Here is a 22,125-nt window from a genome sequence, read left to right on the forward strand (position 1 = left end):
AGGCCCGTTCTTGTGTTGCCACCCTCTGGACCTCTTGTGGAGGAGGGGGCACATGAAGAAGGGCATCAGGTGTGGGGGGAAATGAGGTTTCAGTGAGGGAGAACAAGGAATGTTCTTCTCTCAACACCTGGTCCCTCAAATCCTATGGCTTCTTGCTGTTGCACTTGGGCAAAGCTGGACTTCAATCCCAACACATATTTGCCATCTTGTTCAGATTGTTGGGTTGTCTTGACAGCTCTCATGGGCTACATTGCTTAGGTGTTTCCTTAGAGTGGGTGGCAGGAGGTTGTTGGCATTTGTTCCTTGTATACCAGTACATGGAAAGTGTTGCCCTCCCGCTTTCTGCCTCCCAATGTTTCTCCCATGCATGCTTTCCCCATTGGCTCCTGGCCTCTCCTCTGTCTCCACCACCTGCAGGCCACTGGGTCTTGCTGCTGGCATCCGGCTCCTAGAGATCCTGGCTGAGCACGTGCACTTGTCCACTGCCAGTTTCATCAACATCAGGCAAGTGCTGCTGGGACTTAACTGAGAGGTGGGGATCCATAAGGAACTGGAGTGTGTTGTTGCCTATGGCGCCTCAGAAGGGGAGGAGCCTGGTGAGGCAGGCTGGAGAGGGTTCTGGGAGCATATCCTGAGGAAGATGCCTTTCCTGAGGGGTCTTTTGGGATCTCCACAATCCTTTTCAAGTAGCTAATGTATCCTGTCCTGGTAGGTTCCCATTGCTGGATGGTCACAAGGTGCTTGCCTATTTATATAAATACGGTTACCTGAAGTGGCATTGGAAGTTGTTGCGTCAGCTGGCTTATCCCGAAGAAACAACTTTTATTAAAAATGGGCAAGGAACTGGAGGACATTGTGGCCACATTCTCTCGTTACTTCCCCTTCTCATATTGTTGCATGCTTGCATTGAAATTGGAACTAGGCCCCAACCCTTCTGCATACCCAACGTTATGATTGTGATATCACTTCTTGGCCTGAGACAAAACACAGGTGGCCTTTACTGTGCCTGACTCCAAGCTGCTAATTGGTAAATAAAGGTGTCATGAGATTAGAGGATTAGATATTGCCAGGGCTTTTTTTTTTTTTTTTTTTTGGTTTTTTTAAAGCCAGAAATCACTGAAACTCAGTTCCGGCACCTCAGGTGGGTGCCATTGCTAATATAAGAGAACAAGGTTGAGTCCTGGCACATCTTTTTCTAGAAAAATAGCACTGGATATTGTTGATATTGTTGTCGACACTAGGGCTCTCCCAGTTTGTTTCGGGCCCCACCCATCAAGCAGGCCACACGCTGGATTTGATCTTTGGCGTAGGTATAGATGTGATCATATCTCCTTCGATTAAGGTGCCATGGTCTGATCACTACGCTCTGAAAGCCAAGATTGACTTTCCACCCCCACCCTTCTTAGGTGGCGAGCCGATTTGGGCTCTCCCGCAGAGGCTGATGGACCCTGATAGATTCCGTCAAGCCTTGCGGCACCTTTCTCCCCCTGGCGACTCATTGACTGAGCTTGTTGAGGGCTGGAATACCCAGCTCCTGGCAGCCATCAATGAGATCGCACCTAAGCGCCCTCTGCGACCCCGCAGAAACCGGGCTCCCTGGTTTACCGAGGAGCTTCGGAAAATGAAGCGGGACCTCAGACGGCTAGAGCGAGTATGGCAGGGTGCCTGTGATGGAGCCAGTGTGGTGTAGTGGTTAAGAGCGATAGTCTCGTAATCTGGTGAACCAGGTTCGCGTCTCCGCTCCTCCACATGCAGCTGCTGGGTGACCTTGGGCTAGTCACACTTCTCTGAAGTCTCTCAGCTTCACTCACCTCACAGAGTGTTTGTTGTGGGGGAGGAAGGGAAAGGAGAATGTTAGCCGCTTTGAGACTCCTTAAAGGGAGTGAAAGGCGGGATATCAAATCCAAACTACTACTCTTCTTCTTCTTCTTCTTCTTCTTCTTCTTCTTCTTCTTCTTCTCAAGAACATCTTATAGGGCTTTTATGAAAACCTACGAGATGGCGGTGAAGGCTGCTAAGAAGTCATACTTCTCGGCCTCCATTGCATCCGCTAGCTCTCGCCCAGCGCAATTATTTAGTATAATCAGGTCTTTAACGTCCCTTGAGGGACAGCCAAATTTAAATAACAATTTGACACACAGCTGTGAGGCATTTGCGAGCTTTTTTGCGGAGAAGGTCTTGTTGCTCCGCCATGACCTCCCTGCCAATTTGGATACAATAAAGGAACTGGAGGCCCCTGTCCTTGGGCCCAGTATTGGACCACTTCGACCGGATATCCCCAGCCGATGTGGACAGACTCCTCCGAGCTGGAAAGCCCACCACCTGTCCTCTCGACCCATGCCCGTCTTGGCTGATTAGAGCGTGTCCAGACGAGGTGCGGGCCCTCCTGGGGGATACCATCAATTTGTCCCTTGGCATGGGGACATTCCCATGGGAACTGAAGGAGGCAGTGGTGCGCCCGCTCTTAAAGAAAACATCATTAGATCCTTTAGATCTATCCAATTACCGCCCGGTTTCGAATCTTCCGTTCCTGGGTAAGGTGATTGAGAGAGCGGTTACTGAACAGCTTGGTGGGTTTCTGGATGAAACATCGGCTCTGAATCCATTCCAGTCCGGCTTCCACGCTGGTCATGGAACCGAGACAGCTCTGGTTGCCCTAACAGATGATCTTCGTAGACAGCTGGATCGAGGCGGGTCGGGGCTGCTGATTCTTCTAGATCTGTCAGCAGCTTTCGACATGGTCGATCACGAACCTCTGGACCACCGCCTTGCCGATGTGGGGATCCAGGGCACAGTCCTTCAATGGCTGCGCTCGTTTCTCTCTGGTCGGGGACAGAGGGTGGCGCTTGGGGGGGGAATTGTCATTGCGCCACTCCTTGGTGTGTGGTGTACCTCAGGGTGCGATACTCTCCCTGATGCTTTTCAACATCTTTATGCGCCCCCTCGCCCAGCTTGTTCGGAGTTTTGGGCTGGGTTGCCATCAGTATGCCGATGACACCCAACTTTATCTGTTGATGGATGGCCATCCTGACTCGGCCCCAGACACACTGACCAGAGGTTTGGAAGCTGTGGCTGGATGGTTACGTGGGAGCCGGTTGAAGCTAAATCCTTTGAAGACAGAGGTCCTGTGGCTGGGACGGGGCGATATGGGATTGGGGGGGCAACTCCCATCTCTTGCGGGGGCACAATTAGTGCCAGCACCGTCCGTTAAGAGTTTGGGTGTAATCTTCGACACCTCCCTTTCCATGGAGGCGCAGATTGCAGCTATAACAAAGGCGGCATTTTTCCATCTCCGCCAAGCTAAGCAGTTGGCTCCTTACTTCTCTCACCCTGACCTAGCCACTGTGATCCACGCGATGGTCACCTCCAGACTGGATTATTGTAACTCGCTCTACGTGGGGCTGCCCTTGAGACTGACCCAGAAACTCCAGCGGGTGCAGAATGCTGCAGCGAGACTCCTTACAAGGTCTTCGCTGCGAGATCACATTCACCCGGTGCTATACCAGCTGCACTGGCTCCCGCTGGAGTACAGGATCAGGTTTAAGGTGCTGGTTTTAACCTTTAAAGCCCTATACGGCCTAGGACCCTCGTACCTACGGGACCGCCTCTCCTGGTATGCTCCACAGAGAAACTTACAGTCTTCAAATAAAAACATCTTGAAGGTCCCAGGCCACAGAGAAGTTAGGCTGGCCTCAACTAGAGCCAGGGCTTTTTCGGCTGTGGCTCCGATCAGGTGGAACGCTCAGTCACAAGAGACTAGGGCCCTGGGGGACTTGACATCTTTCCGCAGGGCCTGCAAGACAGAGCTGTTCCACCAGGCCTTTGGCCAGGGCACAGCCTGACTCCCTCCCTCGGCAATCTTCGTGGAGCTCTGGCCCAATGGTTGCCAGTGGCTTGAATTAATTAATTTTATAATGAATGATTTTAGAATGTTGTTTATGCTGTACTTTTGTACTGTTTTATTGTTGTTAGCCGCCCTGAGCCCGGCTTCGGCTGGGGAGGGCGGGATATAAATAAAATTTATTATTATTATTATTGAACATGGTGATACACAAAGCAGCAGAGGCAACCTGCCTTGTGGGTGTATATTGTGCTAGGATGGAATCGGCACACCTTGTAACCTCAAACCTCTCACCTTGCAGTGTTGTGGGCCCAGCTCTCACCTTCCGCATCCGTCAAAACCACCAAAACCTGTCCCTGGGTGATGTGGCCAACAGGGCTGGTAAGTTGACTCTGAAACAATAGTTGCAACATATGAAAATGCATCTGGTTATAGACTCATTTCGCCATCCTGGATCTAGAAGGACTCTACTGGTTCTTCTCAATTAGATATGGAACAGGAGGGCTGGAGAATACTCCAGATGGACTCCAAATCCCATTAGTTGCAGCCAGCATGATCAATAGTCAGGGAGGAGGTAGACCAGCAAGGCTGGGAGGAGTGCAGCTTCCCCACTCCTGCCCTACAACATTGTACTCCCTCCTTGGCAGGGGGTTGGACTCGATGGCCCTTGTGGTCTCTTTCAACTCTATGATTCTATGATTCTGACTTGATGCTTGGCACCCTTTATCCCGCTGTCCATCTGCCCAGTTAATGTCCATGTGCAGAGTATCCATTTCTTCCTTCAGATGCAATAGGCAAACATCAGTGAAGGCAGCTGCCTTTAGTAAACAAAGTAAGGAAGGCTATCATGCAACATGGCAGTGATCCAGAGATTTAGCACACCACTCCCTGGGCCACTCAAAAGCTTTCACTCCCCCAGCAACTGCCTGCCTGCCTTTGCCCTTTTGCCAGCTGTCCCTCCTTTTTTGTCCCCTTTTCCCATCTAGCACTGGTGAAGCCACAGCTGGAGACGGAGGTGGGAGTGAAGATCCTACAGACAGGTGTTGGGCAGGTAAAGCTGGGGGGTCATAGGCCTTGGGATTTGCAGTGGTCTTTGGGTTTTGACCATAGCCCTATTTAAGAGTTTAAGCAACATAACGGAGAAGCAGGGTGGGTTGTGCTGCTCAGACCTGCCCCCTGAAGCATACCCACCTCTGCACAGTTCAGAGCCCTTCACAGCTCTGAAGCAGAGATCTGCCCTCAACTTGGTGGAAGCACCCTGTGCAATTTGAATCCCTGGTTGTGCTTGGCTTTAAATCCTTACAGGAGGCCTGTAGGAGTGGAAGAGGCTCCTTGCTTCTGACATTTACCTTCAAAACTCATGGAAGGCTCTAGACTGTGTAGAGATGATGGGGTGGAGCTTAGCTGCATGGCCCTGCTCTTCCTTGCATGTTTATCTACATGTGAGCAGGCCGAGTACCTGAATAGGGCTGGGGATTAGTCAAGAAGTGGGACTTGGAGAATCCTGGATCACCAGCCCAGCATCGCCTAAGTCAAATTTGAAGGTGAGTGGGGCAGGGGCCCTCCAGATGCTATTGGACCGCAGCTTGCATCAGCCAGTGTGGCCAGTAATCAGGGATGCTGGCAGTTGTAGTCCAACAGCTCCTGGAGCTCCCCAGCCCTGCAGTGCCCTGGCAGCAAGAGACAAACCGAGGGATGGGATCACGTGTGGTGGTGCTTCCAGCATGCAGGTTCAGAGTGGGAGGAAACGTACTGGCTGCAGGTTACGTAACGTAGGGAAGAAGAGTTTGGCAGGGACTCCCATGGACTGCTGGGGTTTTCACAGTTGATCAAGGAAATGAGAACTTTTTTCTTCAAGGAGCCAGAGGAAATCCTGGTTGGTTTCCATGATACAAAGATCGTGGGAGCGCCAGCAGCCACCGACTGCCACATGTGACAATTTTGACTCCCTCTTCCGCCTTTGCACATCCCATGAGCCCCTTCCTATCCCACTGTGCTGCTCTTGACTCCCGTCTCCTTCCCCACAGCGCAACGAGGCTGCGACCTACCCGCACCCCACACACTTTGGCGACACCTTCCGCTCGGTGCTGCTCACCTTTGTCCTGCTGGCCTGCGTAGCTGGCATTGTGATAGCCGCTGCGGTGGTCTTCTGTCTGCGCCAGCATGCCAAGCAGCGAGAGAAGGAGCGGTTGGCAGGGCTGGGGCCTGAGGGAGCGGCTGACAGCACCTTTGAATACCAGGTACGGTGCGGCCCATTTTGCCCTTTGCAAAGAGCTGCAAATTGGGGCTATTTCCCCAAAGTTTGGGAGGAGCCACAAAGCTTCTGTCCTGGAAGAGGGGCTTTGTCTGCAAGGACACTGCTTTGTTGCCTCTGACGTTCTGCCAAGCTCCGACCTGACGTTCGCCCTGCCTGTGGCAGATCTTTAGTGCATTAGCTTCTGCAGCTGTGTCTTTCCCACAGGAGTTGTGTCGGCAGCACATGGCTGCCAAATCACTGTTTGGCCGTGCCGAAGCTCCCTCGCCCTCCGCTCCGGCGGAGAATTCCCGCGTCAGCAGTGTCTCCTCACAGTTCAGCGATGCGCCCCAGGCCAGCCCCAGCTCCCATAGCAGCACACCATCCTGGTGCGAGGAGCCTGTGCAATCCAACATGGACATCTCTACTGGGCACATGATTCTGGTGAGGCGTGTTTGCACCGTGTGTGTGTGTGTGTGTGTGTGTGTGTGTGTGTGTGTGGAGGCACAGGCTTTATTGAGGTGCAAAGTTGCCAGGTAACAGCTTTGCAACAACCAGAGGTGCTATGGACTAGTGGTGGGGAACCTGTGGTCTTAAAAGTGACATTGCACCCCAACTCCTATCATCCCCGGACATTGGCCACACTGGCTGAGGCAAAGGGACAGTGGAGTTCAACCATATCTGAAGCAACACAGGTTCCCATCTTTAGACATACAATTATTATGTGTGGGCAAAATGATAGTAGATGAAATGACAAGATTTCTGATTTCAGATAGTACACAGCAGTGCCCCTGCTGTCTTTTGCTCCCCATGGATCTTGGCCTATAGATATCAGCAGTCTCCTTTTTGATGATAGGCTATTTCTGGGGCAGCCAACACAGTGTCGTCCAGATGTTTAGGGCCGCAGCTCCAGTCCAGAACATCTGGGCAGCACCATATTGGCTACCCCTGGACCTTTTATTTCTTTATTTGGCAGAACTGATATTCTGCTTAATCAACAAGAACCTCTTAAGTGGTTTACATAAAACAATATGAAACATAAAGAAACATTTGGAAAATAAATACCATGGTTATGTTAAACCATATGCAGGATTTGAAAGTATAGCAGCAGATGAGAATTGTAGTTTAATAATTTATAATTAACACATATAATGGGTAAAATATAAGTAACATAGCAGCTTTATAAGGTCAGAAAAGAACTGCCATGGAAAGGTTGATAGAAAGTCAATGGAAATGAGAGATTTGTTCTGATGATTGTTTAAAAGAATTTGCAAACTTTGAAAAGTTAATAAAATAAATATTAACAAAAATATAAATGAAGAACACTGGTAAGAGCGAACATTAAAAACATTTTTTTTTTCATAATATAACTAAAACCAGCAGTTTCAAACAACATCTGCGTAATAAAATTGCATGTTTATAATTACTTGTCTGGGGTAGTGTATGTGCAGATGTGCTTGTGCAAGTGGACATGTTTAGGAGGTGGTAATGATGCTGCCCCCCCCGTCGCCCGTAGGCATACATGGAGGACCACCTGCGCAACCGTGACCGGTTAGCCAAGGAGTGGCAGGCGCTGTGTGCATACCAGGCTGAACCTAATGTCTGTGAGGCTGCGCAGCGTGAAGCAAACATCAAGAAAAACCGCAACCCTGATTATGTGCCCTGTGAGTAGCACAGAATGGTGCTTCTTCCTGGTATCCCTGTTTCCAGGGCCACTGCTGGCATGCCAGTTCTGCATGGGGATTGTTGAATGACTGCATGACCAATGACTTGCTTTTTTCCAGTTTCAATTTGCATTTAAAAGCAAATTTGCCTAGTTTGCACTTTCTAAAACAATGCGCAAACGGAAGCACAGCCATTCTTTGAAATTCGGACTTCTCCAAAGTTTCCGGGGGAGTTCTCCCACCAAGGGATGTGCACAAAAATGCATATGCCAGTGTGCATAGAAATGCATATATTACTGAAAATAAGATACTAAAATGGTATTAGGGGGAATGTGTATATTACGATAAATTTTCACTAAAATGCTAGTGACTTGAAAGATTTTTTTTTGTAAAAGCAAACTGATGTGGCAATGTGGAGAGCTGAACTTAAGAATGGAAAAATGAGAAACTGAGAGAAACTGGAATGGAAGGATTCATCTGTCCTTAGTTCTCTGAGAACTCCAGGACTGAGGCCCAGAACCCTTCAGGGGTCCCTGGCTTCTCAGTTGGGTCCTGTTACATTGACTCGTTGCACTTTTTTGCTTTTCCAGACGATCATGCCCGCATCAAGCTGAAGGCAGAGAGCAATCCTTCCCGCAGTGACTTCATCAATGCCAGCCCTATTGTGAGTGCCACAAACTCAGATTCACACTCTCCACTGAACTGCCCCCTTGAATCCACTGAGTCTGTCACACTGCCCTCGTCTAAGAGGCAACCTTTTGCTCGGTCAAGTCTGTCAACTGTGGCTCACTTTTAAGTGATGTCCTCAAAGCCACTAAAATACGACAGACCCATCATAAATGAAAGCAGAGATTCTCCCACCCTCTCCTGGCCACAAGCTCTTCCCTGAGTCCAACAAACTTGTTTTTCTGAATGTGCCCTCCCAGTGCTGCCAAACTGGAGGGAAAAGCTGGATGCTTTCCCAAGTGCTATCTTACCTGCCTTCCAGAATCAGGTAAACTTTCTTGCTCTCTTGTCATGCAGCCCTGCTCCTCCTAGTGTTGAAACTGGGCAAATGCCCTTCCACTAACCTAAACTCTCCCCTTTTAGACTGTCTGTGTATCATAGGGGACTCATAGAATTGTAGAGTTGGAAGGGACCACGTGGATCATCTAGTCCAATTCACTGCAATGCAGGAAACTTTTGCCCAACATGGGGCTCAAACCCCCAACCATGAAATTAAGAGTCTCATGCTCTACTGACTGTAACCCCTTTAGAGAAAGTCCTTCAGCCAATCAACCTTCTATCGTGGATGCTTAAAGGAAATCTATCTTGAATAGCAACATGTACGACTTAAGTGCAGTAGACTGGACAATATGAATTGTATTTAACTAACTTTTACTCAGAGTAGATCCATTGGAATAAATGGACCTAAGTTAGTAATGTTCATTCATTTTGACTGGTCTGCTCTAAACAAAAGCTAGTTGAGTACAACCCTATATAGTTGAGATTGGGTTTAATTTTTCTCTTCTGCCCCTCACCCCCATACCCACCCAGGCACGGTGACTTATCCTTCTAACTAATAATTCATTTGGGAGGGTGGGGTAGTTTGCTGCTTGTCGATTTGTGAGCCTGGACAATGACACGCCATGGGAAAAGAATTAATTTCTAATGTTCAGGGTACAGCTAAGCATGATTGCTGTCTTGGCACAAGATTTCCATCCAGAGTTATCACAGTTAGCAAAGTTCAGGCAGACTAGAGTCCTGCCCTTGGACCTTGACCTCTTTTACCCCTAGTTCCACTCTTCCCCTTCCCTCCAAGATGAGTATAACACATATTATTTTCTCCGCAGATTGACCATGATCCACGGATGCCAGCATACATTGCCACACAGGGGCCACCGTCCCACACCATCGCTGACTTCTGGCAGGTGAGGCAAGCATGGCTCATGGTAGCCTATTCAGGGAAGACCTTGCTCAAGGGTGGTGTGGGGGCAAAGAGGCATTTAGGATGTGGCCCTTACTCCTGCACTGTGTGAGAAAGCTGACTGACCCTTGTTTGGCAGAAATTCACGCTGTCTGCATTAATATGCTATACGGAGCCCTTAGTTGAGGTGGTGGCAATGAATAGCAAAGGGCAGGCAAAGATCGGGAACCTGTGGCCTTTCAGATGTTGTTGGGACTCCATCAGCCCCAACCACCATGGCTAATGGTCAGGGATGATGGGAGTTGTAGTCCAACAACAGGAGCAGCTACGTCCTTGCCCTACAGGCAATTCATGGTTGCCACCTCATCTAGGGGCTCATGGATTCCCCATCCCTGCTTCAATCCTGGCCACGGATGAAGCTCTACATGCTCCACGCTGAGGCACTGCCGTGAATAAATTTTGTGAATTGGCAAAGGTCCTGAATATTGGCTTGTTTTTGCACAATTAGTTTTGCCCTTTGTGTGATTTTATGCTACTTTTGCTAGGCAGAAGAAGGAGGTACACAAAGCATTGGAGCTCAATCTGTAAAAGTCCTCCTTGGCTCCCCTCTAAATTCTTAATTTGGCTAGACCATGGCCTGTGCGTTTCCAAGCTTACCTCTGCAGCCATGAGGGAATGAAACTTGTCCCTTTGCTTTGTTTTTAAACTGAAGCTAAGATTTACTAAATTCTGTGCCTGACACAGTGCCAAGTTTCATGGGGTGGCTATGGATGTCTGGCCCTACACACAGCCCTGAGGTAGCTTTCAGGCCACTCTGGTTCACATCCTACCTGGAAATGAAGTAGAGGTGGGGCCCATCCTGGACAGGAGGGAGAGGAACAACCTCTTCATTCCTGTGTGCTAGATGGTTTTGGTCTCTGACTTGCCCTGTAAGAACACAAGCACTGCTGGGTCAGGCCAAAGGCCCTCCTAGTCTAGCATCCTCTTCTCACAATGGCCTACCAGATGCCTCTGGGAAGCCTGTGAGCAGGACCTAAGCACAACAGCACTCAGCTTGTGTCTGGCATTCAGAGGCACGCTGCCTCCAACAGTGTTTGGAACAAAGCCCTTGTAACTAGCAGCCATTGGTAGCTTTATCCTCTGTGACTCTGTCCTAGGAGAACATACAACCTGGGCCCATTCCCTCGACCCACACCTGCTCCTTAGTACCTGCTGTGGGCTCTGCCTTCTTCTGGTCTCGAGAAGAAGGGTGTTTGCATTTTGAGGGCTGGGAATTCAATGTCTGTTGCTTGTGCATAGATGGTGTGGGAGAACGGCTGCACCGTCATTGTCATGCTGAGCCCTCTAGTGGAGGACGGCGTCAAGCAGTGTGACCGCTACTGGCCTGATGAGGGCTCCTCCCTGTACCACATCTATGAGGTGAGTCTGGTGAGCGGTGGCCCAAGGGCCTGCGGACACAGTTATTTTGTGATCAGCATCCCTGAACTTGTCCCAGTCTCCTATTTACGTGATTCAAGGAATCCCAAGTTGCCACTCTTTTTATGGGCATCTAGGGAACATACTGAGTTGGCACAGTGGTCCATCTAGCTCAGTACTGACTACACTGGCTGGCAGTGGCTGTCTCCTTAGTCCTACCTGGAGATGCTGGGGACTGAACTAGGGACCTTCTGCATTCAAGGTGGATGCTCTGCCACTGAGCTGCGCCCCTTCCCTAGCTTCCTCTTGTCTCACAAAGCGGCAGTGACATCCTTTTCATTCAGCTCCCTGCTGTGTGACTGAGCTGAGCACAGCCGTACTGAGAAGCACAGAGATGCTGGCTCTGTGGGAAAGGCTTGTGACATCTGCCCCACCCACATGGGCACACCATTTACATGCACCTCTCCCCTCCCCCCGTCAGAGAGAACTACCTGCTATGGAGCCACTTCCTCCTCCTCCTCCTCCTGCCACAATCTCTTCCCTGATCCTGGATAGCTAGCTGCCTACATCCCACCAAATCCTTGGTTCTTAAGCCCTCTTGGGCAACGCAAAAGCCATCCTCTATGTACAAAGAGCATAAGGAAACAAACTCCTTGAATCACGGAGTGCTAAACTGCTTTGTGGCCTCGCAAGGTAACACCGTTGGCCATCCCTGACCCAAACTCTTACTGCTTTGCACAATTCTGTAACCCTGCAAAGGGCCAGGAAGTGATGTGATTGGCCCAAGGTAACTTCTGCAAGGGCTGCCTGTTTGATACGCTCACTGGGTCTGCAGCTCTGAGAGGAACTGCCTGTGAAAACCAAATGGTGCAGACAAACCCCAAGTCAGCTGGCTGTATGGACACAGTACTCACGAGGGAAGAGCAAGACAAGTCCTACGTGGGCCTGACAACTGCAGGGGTGAACAGAGTCCCACTTCCCCTGGTCCAGGGAGAGCCAATGTGGTAATCTCTAGATGTTGTTGGACTTCAGCTCCCATGGTCCCTGACTGCTGGCCACACTGGCTGGGACTGATGGGAGTTGGAGTCCTGCAACTTCTGGAGAGGAACCATGCAAGCTACTCCCGCTCTAGCCACTTGGGGGAATGGTAGGAAAGGAATTACAATTGACTGAGCAGAATAAAGCATTGGGGCTGGGCTGGGCTGGGCTGGGCGAATAGCAGCAGGGGAAACTGGAGGCTGGTTGGCTTATGTTGGCTAGGGAAGGATAAGGCCTCTCAGTTAATATGCTATTTTTCTCCCTCTCTCCCCCTTTCCCCCCCTTCCAGGTGAACCTGGTCTCTGAACACATCTGGTGTGAGGATTTCCTGGTGCGCAGCTTCTACCTGAAGAACGTCCAGTCTCAGGAGACACGAACTCTGACACAGTTTCACTTCCTGAGCTGGCCTGCAGAAGGCATCCCCACCACTACACGGCCTCTCCTCGACTTCCGCAGGTGTGGGATTTCATGCCTCCCCCCTCAGTGGTCAACTAGGATGAGATGTTGCAGGGAAGGGCTCTGGCACATGGTGTCTGTGACAGCACTGGGCAAAGAGGAGGGTTAGGAGTCAGAGCTTATGTAGCTGAGTTCCTGGAAATAGGCTAGGCCATGATTCGAATCTTTCCTAGCTATTCTGGTCCAGAGGAAGGTCTTCAGGACCAGTGTTAGGAAGCCTTCAGGGGAAAGGGAGGAAGACTTGAGTACCATAGAAAGAAGGCACATGTTAACCTACTACATTACTTGTGCCCCTTGGAGCCATTTGAAGGCACCCAAGACAAAAGCTCTGCCTTTTCCCCCCATGAGCTTGACATCCCCTCAGAATGGGTGTCACAGGCAGGTCACAGTTAAGATCGGTGGAAACGGAGTCATAACGTGTGCTGATGACCCTTACAGTACTATCTCCTCCCCCACCCTTTGCAATACAGATGAGAAGGCTGATTTTTATGTGTTGAGGCACTCCATTTTCCTTGCATCCCAAAGGCTCTAAGGTAGTCATCAAAGTCCTCTTCAGCAGCCTTTCCCCCCCTCCATTCCCAGAACCAATTACCTGCATCACTCCAGACTTGGGAACTGGAGGTGTCACTCAAAAGTAAATTGCATTGATGCCGACTGTGTCGTTTTCTCTTAACTGTCAGCATTTAGCCCGATGGCGTTAACTTTGTGCAGGAAGGAATGTTCTGGTGCATGAGTCATGCTGGGAGTCCCTGTAATGGCTGGGAAGTAGTGTGCCTCTGGGCTTTAGCTCTGTGGAGCATCCGCTCTGACTATATAGGCTGCAGTGCTGAGGGGCTACCTGGAAGTAACATAATTACGCACTGTGCTGCATTATTTGTGTGGGTCAGAGTGTGGCGTGTGGGCTGGTAGTCACGCTTAACGTAGATGACGAACCCTTTGCCTTTCAGCTTTAGTATCAGCCTTAGAGAAAGGTAACCTCAGAAGGTACTGATGTGGGAGAAGCATAATTTGGCATTTAATATAGGATGCTTGATACTTTGGGTGTGCGCGCACATGCGCCCACACTTGCAGTGCAGATGACGAAGGCCCTGCAAGGTCACGAATGAATCAGGATTTACATGTACTAGAGAGACTGCCTCTCTGCACCGTCACCGCAGTCCTGTGAATGCTTTAACTGGAATGCGTTTTGGGAGATGCGGACTTCAAAAGAGGCAAGGATGGAGGGGGTGGGGTGGGGACTCCGAATGCCTCTAATTAAGTGAGAAAAGTTTCATGACTGGAAAACACACTTCAGATATAGACAGGGGAGTTGTGTGCAGCTGGACTCTTTGAATTCCACACACCTCACTCCAAAGGGTGCCATTGAGGTGCAGTATGAAACACAGTTCACACCAGATACAATTTATTCTTCAGGACTGGCCATTTCCCCTGATTATTGTGATGTATGAACACAGAATCACAAGAAATGTTATGGAGCATTTTTGAAAGGCAATGAATGTTTGCTTTAGTTACAGCAGGGTTCAAAGAATGGGGCTTTTGGACTTTGCTGGGCATCTTCCTCCCCACCTCCTACCAAGATTTGGAAATGGCCCCCTGTGCTGCCTCCCTCCCCAGTCCAGTTTCCATATGGGGAAAACCAAGTGGGATGTCTTACACCAGCTGTGAGGACCCTTTGGCCCTCCAGATGTTGCTGAAATACAGCTCCCATCAGTCCCAGCAAGCATGGCCAGTGGCCGGGGTTGATGTGAACTGTTTGTTCAGCATTAACTGGAGGGCCAAAGGGGGTCCCCACACTTATCTTAGTCTAATGAAGGTAACTATGCAAATATGTGCCATTATTCTGCATGTTTTCTGACAGCAGCCAAGGATCAACGTTTGTGAGGGTCCCAAATTCAGCTGTGGTTCTGTGTTGTGTGGGTTCTCCCCACTACCCAGCCTCACAGTGAGATGAGATCCAATGAATAAAAACACTGCGTGGGGCAAAAAAGTGGAGAAAACACTGTAAAGGAGCAGGGGGAGACTGCGAAATTGGGTCCTCCCCCTCCCCCCCTTATAGAGAGTTTGTGTCTGGAGCGATTGGCCCATCTTACGCAACCTGCTTCCAAATTATTTCTAACCTGTTTTATCCCCTCTGTCTTGTCCCTCCCGCGTGCTCCAATAAGCCTCTCTCCCTTTCTCTCTCTCTGCCTTCACCCATCCTCCTTGCGCAAGGGGACTCCTGCTGCCTTGACATCTGTGCTGGCAGTGGGTGTGGACGTGGGCCTGCTTAGCTTCCCCGGCAGCCATTGCAAAAAGAGGCATCTCTGGGCGTGGGATAATCACCACTGTGCATTTCCAGGTCCATTAGGAAAACTCTCTGTGTGGCTTCAGGCTTGGAAGATGACAGAGAGGAAAGGATCCCGGTGTCACGGCTTGGGGTTCAACGGTTCCTGTGGCCTTCTGAGCTCCCCCCACCAATGGGCAGCATTTAGGAGCCCAGGGCACATGTGCAACCTAAGCAAGCTGAAATACGAGAGGATCCCAGCTTGCTCTCAGCTCTGCCTTTCTCTCCCATCTGTGTCCTGTCGGTGCTGCTTTATGAGGCTCTTTGCCTCTCTAGTTCCCTATGGAGCTCGCTTAATTCTTTCCTCTGCCTGCATTACACCATTGCGCTCTCTCTCTCTTCTTCACCATCACCTCTCCTCCTCCTCCTCTTCTTCCTTCCTTCCTTTTCCCCCTCTCTTTTTTCTCTCACAGCCGCCAGTGTCATTTTTGTGATTTGCAGCTAGTAATCCTGGCCCAGTTGCATAGTCACAAAAGTGATCATTGGCCGCCGTGCTGGCTGCATGGAACGAGACAGGGCCTCAGCTGCTGTCGTGCTCCACCTTCTACCCTCCCTCCCTACTCTGCCCTCGTCCACCAGAGCAAAAGAGGCCCAAAACTAGATCCAGTCTCTTACGTGCAGATTGCCATTGGAGAACAAGGAAGCTGTGTGTGGCGGTTGTGAGTGGATGGAGGGTCTGTGCCATAAGGCAAGAGAGGGGATTTGTTCCACGAGGGCAAAGAGCCCATGACTCTCTGCCACCATGAGCACATGGAAATGGAAATGGCACTGTGATATGGAGCAGGTCCCTTGCTCATAGCCTGCCAGTTAAACCTGCAGTTTGCAGGCAGTGGATGCAACGCCTCTGGCTCTCATCATTCCTGGCCATTGGCATTGCTGGGCAGGGCGGATGAGAGTTGGAGTCCAACAACATCTGGAGGGTCACAGGTTCCCTTTTCCTGCTATAAGATCGTATTTTTCACAGCTGAATGCTGCAGGCGGAAGTTTTGCAAATCAGCCTGCAGACATCTTCAATAATATGCTTTCTTCCCCACCTCTGAGATATTTTGGCATACTGCACCTGCTTTTTGGAACCTTATATATATCAAAGTGCTCCAAAATGTCAGGCTGCCTGACTGATGCTCTGCAGAGTAATGTGTCCTTTTTGATCCAGCCCCAGCCCCTTCAAAATGTGCAGCAATCAAATAACCAGAATATCATTTTATTTATATGTTAGATTCATTTGAGATAATTCCTTCTCATTGTTCAGACAATTTGACTAGCTGATCTGTGACACCCCATGGCGTGGATACAAGAAATAAAGAAATTTCCCCCTTGCCAGCAAAAACTCTAGTTCTGTAACTAGCAAGAAAACAAGGCTCTTCACCTCCAGAAGAGCAATCAAGGTGAAGTGATGAGAGCAGCATCACTCGCTTTGTGGAATCAGATGTGTAGCTGCGAAAAGGACTCTCATGTTGCTACAGTGGAACACTGGCCATGTGAAGGATACCCATTTCATATTGGATATGTAAATGTGAAATAAATGTTTTTGTTAGGAAAAATATATGGACTGGTGCAAGCAATCTCAATCACTTGTTCACTGCATTTTACCATGTGCACCATAGTAATCGGATTGCTTTAATGCACTCATGAAGGTAATACTTGGGTTATTTAATGGTGTGTTGCAGGGGGTGGATTAAACAGAATGACATTTTGCTCTCCAGTGGATCAATTAATATGTGATTTTTAAAATAGCATTTTTGGTGGGTGAAGAGGATTGAAAATCCAATGTGATGAACTGAATTTGAAAAATCCATTTGGGGGATTATTGGGAGACACTTGGAACGGGCTTTGAAAAGGGGCACTTGTCCTGCAAAGTAGCATTTTAGGCTCCATGCCTCTTGGAGGCTTCTGCACTTTCACCTTTTTTTGACGATTTGGAAAATGTCCCATGGGCCACGTAGGAGGATCTCTGCCAGTTGACTTTGCAAAGTTCCATCTGTACACAGTGTCCTGCCTGTATACTGCTGATAGTTGTGAGTAAAGTGTTTTGTTCCCACTTGGTGCTGAGCTTCTGCTGTCAAGAGCTCGTTGAGAACCATCCTTGCACCCATGCCTAGTTCTCCTTGGCTTGGTAAGTCAGGTGGGGAGGGTATTGCCTTAATCTGTGCAGCTGCCCTGCAACTTCTAAGTGATCAGTTGAAACCCAAAGCAGGGCTGCTCTCTGATCCCAACCTTTCCTTGTTCCGGCAGGAAGGTGAACAAGTGCTACCGCGGCCGCTCATGCCCAATCGTCATCCACTGCAGGTAATGCCCTGGGAAGGCTGAGTCTAATTGGTTGTGGTGTTGCCGTGGAAACACCACCCCGCTGAGGTACAGAGAACGGTTCTTTTCAGAAGCACATCGGAAAGTGCGATGGATTTTGCTGGGGTGGGTGGGGGATTTGCCCATCAGAAGCAGCCCATGTCATAGAACTAAATTGTACTGTCAGGTCAATAGGTCCCCTTCTGAGGGAAACAGCAGAGCTGGATCTCCTCTTTTGTTGTGTTGTTCTCAGCAGCAGTGCCAAACCTCTTGTCTTTTTGCAGTGATGGCGCAGGAAGGACCGGGACGTATATCCTTATCGACATGGTTCTGAACCGAATGGCCAAAGGTGAGAAGGGATGGGAGGGAAGGCAGGTCTATACCATGCACACAACCTGGTCTTGGCCAAGCCTCCAGGTGCACAAACTACTGCACAAGGACAGGCCCCTGCTGTTTGAAGGCCTCCAGTCCACTATCTCCTCCTGTCTCTTCTGCATTTACCCCCGATTACCTTCATATTCCACAGCCACCATTTCGTTCATGGGTGTATGGAGTTTCCCTCTTCACTGCTTCTTACCCCTTCACTCGATTCTGACTTTACCTCTCCTCCTGCCTGCTAGGTGTGAAGGAGATTGACATCGCAGCCACCCTGGAGCACGTGCGAGATCAGCGACCTGGCATGGTGCAGACAAAGGTATGTTGGGATGCTTGCTTTCAGGTAGCCAGTGTATGGCTCTGCAGCCCCAGCCAGCATCATCAATGGTCAGGGATGATGGGAATCATAGGCCAACATCTGGCAGGCATCACCTGTGCTATCCCTGCTCTGTGCCCACTACTTGTGGGCAAAACCTGAAACGCCTGCTGGTGGCATAACTTGGTTCCTGGAGGGCATGAATAAGAATGCATTGGGACCTTCTGGCAGTGACAGGGTGGAAGGGAAGTGTAGGCTCCACCTGCACTATGCATTTAAAGTGGTATCACATCACTTCAAGCAGCCACGAACCCCCAAAGAATCCTGGGAGCTGTAGTTTGTTAAGGGTGCCGAGAATTGTTGGGAGACCCCTATTCCCCTCACAGACCTGTAATTCTCAGAGTCCCCTTTGAAGAGGGATCGAATGTTCAACCACTTTGAGAATTATAGCTCTTTGAGGGGAATAGGGGATCTTTCTTCTTTATAGCTCTCAGCACTCTTAACAAGCTACAGATCCCGGGATTCTTTGGGGGAAGTTGTGGTGGTTTAAAGTGGTCTGATGTGGCTTTGTATGTGTAGTGCAGATGAGGCCTAAGTCAAGCAACCATTGTACTCTTTGTCCCTGCCTATTGGGGGAGGGGGGGTCAGACATGGTGCTTGGTAGCATACTAAAGGTCAGGGGTTTTCTACCCAGGAGATAAGAGTGCCTAGGTTTGGAATGAGGAGGACGGAAGTAAAAAAAAAGAAGAAGAAACTAAGGACTTTTGGGTTGTCAAACCCTATCCAGAGCAGGCCGACGCTGTGCTCCTTCCTGGCCAAGCTTACAAAAGTGGGCAGAGTGAGGATGCTCAAGTCTACCTTTGTACAGTAGGATAGCTTCTCCACACACACACCCACACACACCCACACACACCCTCCCTCTACCTCTTTATTCTCCATCTAGGCAAGCAAGAAGCATTGTCAAAACAAGAACAGGCAAAAGCCCCTTCTGTGAAGCAAGGCCGGGTACATCCCCACACCCATTCCCTGTCCCTAAAGCTCTTTACACCTGCAGTGGCAGGAAAGTGAGGTCCCTCTGATGTTGCCAATCTGCAACTTCCCAAATCCCGACCCATTGACCATGCTGGCTAGGACTGATGGGAGTGCAGCACACATTCCCCACCCCCTTCCGTTGAGAAGATGTTGCTGGACAACTCCCAGCATCCAGGACTGGCAGGGGCTGATGGGAGTTGGAGTCCACAGGTTCCCCATCTTTGCTGCCTTTTTTCTAATATTGAGGTGAGGGGATTAAGAACATGATGTGGGGGATGCAGACAACCAGACTGATTTTATGTATCCCCAGGACCAGTTTGAGTTTGCACTGACAGCCGTGGCGGAGGAGGTGAATGCCATCCTGAAGGCCCTGCCACAGTGATGCCCCACTCGGCGTACCCCAGCTTTGTGACTCCCCCCAACTCGATCCCTTTTGCCTCTGCTGTGCCGTGTCCTTGCCTGGGATGTTCTTCCTTCATAAAGTCTATTTCCATGTTATCGACCATGACTGAATTTCAGCTACAGGTGGTGGCCCCTCACCTGCCTGCCCCACCCCTCAGCCCCTAACCCTCCTCATATTGTGGGGTGCTACCCTGCCCATGTTCTCCTGGAACAGGGGTTGCCAGTGTTGTGCCCTCCACATGCTGCTGGGCAACTACAACTAGCCAGTTTGTCGTCTAGCAACTTCTGGAGGTTGACTGCCCTTGCTCTGGATGCAGCCCTTAGTTAGTGGGAAGTGGGTACTTTGACACACTTTGGAGGTTTGTCTGTGCCCTAATAATCATAGCTGGATGTGCCACAGAGCAATACAAGGGGCTCTGCGCTCAGACACCGAGTTAGACATATTTCAAGGCAAGTTTTCCAAGGAGCCTCCTTTGTGTGTCCAGCCTCTGTAGATGTGCCTGCTTCTACAAAGGTGAGAGGTGTAGACTTTGTGGGTGCATGTGGGCTCCTCGTCTATACAGAATGCTGCTTTGTCCCTGTGCCATAATCGGGGGTAATATCCACGACAAGGCACTGCTAGGGAAGTCTATCTAATTAAACCATGTTTTCCTCATGCACCTTCCATCTCTTCCTCCTCCAATCATCTCCTCACCCTCGATTTGGAGCAGCCCCCAAAGGGTCCCTAGGTCTATGACAGGTGAGAGTGGGGAAAGCGTAACAAGGCTTCTACCCCAATCACTCCTTTCCCCTATGTCAGGCATGGCTAAACTGGGCCCTCCAGCTGTTTTGGGACTACAACTCCCATCATCCCTAGCTAACAGGACCAGTGGTCAGGGATGATGGGAATTGTAATCCAAAAACAACTGGAAGGCCAAGTTTGGCCATGCCTGCCCTATGTATATTCCCTGTTACTTACAGCCTAGCAGCCTTTCCCTCCTTTTCCCAAAAAGGGGGCAGGGTGTCACTCTGGGAGAGATGGACCTATGCCTGCTCCTCCCCACTATGTTGCCCCATTCACTTTCTCTCTGTGATGTTATGTACACCAAGAGACATTTCTAGAGAATCTAATTTTGTATTTGATGTGAATAAAGTTTTTGTGTCGCGTTTGTGCAGCTGCAGCCCAGCCTACTCATGTTGTGTGTCATCCAGAAGGGGTGGGAGTGGGGCAGCGCTACTTGCATTGTGGGCTGCAAAAGCGTCCCAACGCATGCCAGGCACACAACCCATGCACTGCCCTGAGCCGCTTCCTTGAAAGGGAACTGCTTGCCTTCAGCTGCATTTGTATTGTATGAACAAGGTTCTAGGTTCAATCCTCAGCATCTGGGGGTTGGCTTGAGTCAGGGCAGACAACAACCCCACTCCTAGGGGGCCCATTTATTTCCTTTCCTAGCTGGCACGTGTCAGTATTTGTAACTGAGTTGAAGTACTTGATACCAGCGATGAAATTCTGACGCAGCATTCATTGCAAATAAATTTATTGACAATGTTTTCCACTCAATATACCAGGCCAGTGCTTTGAATTACAAAACAGCTCAATCTCACTCCCAAGTCAAGAGATATACTGAGCAAGTTAACTCCAGCCCTGTTACCTTCTGGGAGAGGATTTCCTCCAAGGGATTGATTGGAGAGAAAAGAAAAGGGGGAGAGAGAATGGGGGGGGGGAGAGACAGCCCCAGCCCTCTCCTTCCTGGCATGAGAGGCCTATACTACACGCCCACTCTCTCTGCAAGGCCTGGTCTGGAAAAGTGACATCCCTGCCGCTCTGAGGGAAAATTTGGTTTATAGCCCTTTGGCCCTAGAGCAGCCTCCCCCACCCTTGGGTCTGCAGGTGGTTGCTGGGAGTCCAACCCCCATTGCTCCCCATATGTTGATGGACTACCAGGCTGAGAAATGCTGCTGTGGAGGTGAGGGGGAATCTTTGGCTCTCTAGGTGCTGCTGAACTACAGTAGTTCCCATCAGGGCCAGTGGCCAGGGCTGAGAACTGTGGTCCAGCAATATCTGGAGGGCCAAAGGTTGCCCACAGCTGCTGTCGAGAGCACAAAGTCTTCTATGCTAAAACTGGAAGCCCTTCTCCCACGGTTTCTGTCCCAACACCTACCCACACCCAATCAGTCAGTCAACACTATAAACAGGAAGAGTGTTGTTGTGCTGCAGCCCAGAGAGTTCCTGCAGGAGCTAAAGAGGGCCAGAAGGCCAACGTGCATCGGAAAGGCTTATCACTTCCTGTGCCCACCACAGTTCACACAGCACCGCCGTCTCCTTCATAACTTATTCATAAAATGGTCCAGCGAAAAAAGTCCATCGCGCTCCTTTAGCCACGGTCCTCTCTTGCAAGGGAACGGGGCACCGGTGAAAAGGGAGCTACAGGCAGCGGGGGGCTTGGGGATACCTCCGCCCAACCCCACCAAGAGGTGCTGTTAACTCAGGAGCAGCAGCAGCATAGCTACAAGTACATTGTTGTTGTTTTAAAAAAAGATGGGCTGCGCCGAGCCCGAACCTTTTCAGCTACTGAGTGCTACAGGACACGCAGCAGAGAGAGAACTAGCGGGGAGGAAGTCACACACTCGGCACCTGCCCATCAATCGTTCCCCCAGGCAGGGCTCAGGGAGGGAACAGAAAGCGAAGTCCAGGCTTGAGTAGCCTTCTGGGAGCACAGAGTGCTAGAGAGGCAATTCTCCCATGGCTCTTCCAGACTCAGAACACACCTGGGGAAACAAGCAAGGAGACAGGACAGGAGGGAGGGGGGGAGGAGGAGGAGGGAGAAAAACAGACACCGAGTGAGTCAGACAGCAGTGAA

The 22,125-nt window shown here is 50.1% G+C and overlaps 2 protein-coding genes across 3 annotated transcripts in view; one reads left to right on the forward strand and one right to left on the reverse strand.

The window, feature by feature from the left end:
• Positions 1 to 20,445, forward strand: part of PTPRN (protein tyrosine phosphatase receptor type N) — a 35,705-nt gene extending 15,260 nt beyond the window's left edge. For both annotated transcript variants that reach the window (XM_082222726.1, XM_082222727.1), the window contains exons 10-23: positions 418 to 504; positions 4,143 to 4,222; positions 4,828 to 4,892; positions 5,869 to 6,081; positions 6,303 to 6,518; positions 7,591 to 7,738; positions 8,329 to 8,402; positions 9,571 to 9,648; positions 10,944 to 11,063; positions 12,388 to 12,554; positions 17,110 to 17,163; positions 17,445 to 17,509; positions 17,781 to 17,854; positions 19,194 to 20,445. In XM_082222726.1, the coding sequence (XP_082078852.1) occupies positions 418 to 504; positions 4,143 to 4,222; positions 4,828 to 4,892; positions 5,869 to 6,081; positions 6,303 to 6,518; positions 7,591 to 7,738; positions 8,329 to 8,402; positions 9,571 to 9,648; positions 10,944 to 11,063; positions 12,388 to 12,554; positions 17,110 to 17,163; positions 17,445 to 17,509; positions 17,781 to 17,854; positions 19,194 to 19,265 (1,513 nt within the window). In that variant the 3' untranslated portion in view covers positions 19,266 to 20,445. The remainder of the gene's footprint in view (positions 1 to 417; positions 505 to 4,142; positions 4,223 to 4,827; positions 4,893 to 5,868; positions 6,082 to 6,302; positions 6,519 to 7,590; positions 7,739 to 8,328; positions 8,403 to 9,570; positions 9,649 to 10,943; positions 11,064 to 12,387; positions 12,555 to 17,109; positions 17,164 to 17,444; positions 17,510 to 17,780; positions 17,855 to 19,193) is intronic.
• Positions 20,446 to 20,785: 340 nt separating this feature from the next.
• LOC309517348 (uncharacterized protein) overlaps positions 20,786 to 22,125 on the reverse strand; it is a 34,690-nt gene continuing 33,350 nt past the window's right edge. Inside the window, exon 21 of the mRNA XM_082196489.1 lies at positions 20,786 to 22,033. The gene's annotated coding sequence lies outside the window, so the exon portion shown is untranslated. The remainder of the gene's footprint in view (positions 22,034 to 22,125) is intronic.

The sequence above is a fragment of the Podarcis vaucheri genome (genome assembly GCF_965113315.1).
Source record: "Podarcis vaucheri genome assembly, chromosome: 1".
Taxonomy (NCBI): Eukaryota; Metazoa; Chordata; class Lepidosauria; order Squamata; family Lacertidae; genus Podarcis; species Podarcis vaucheri.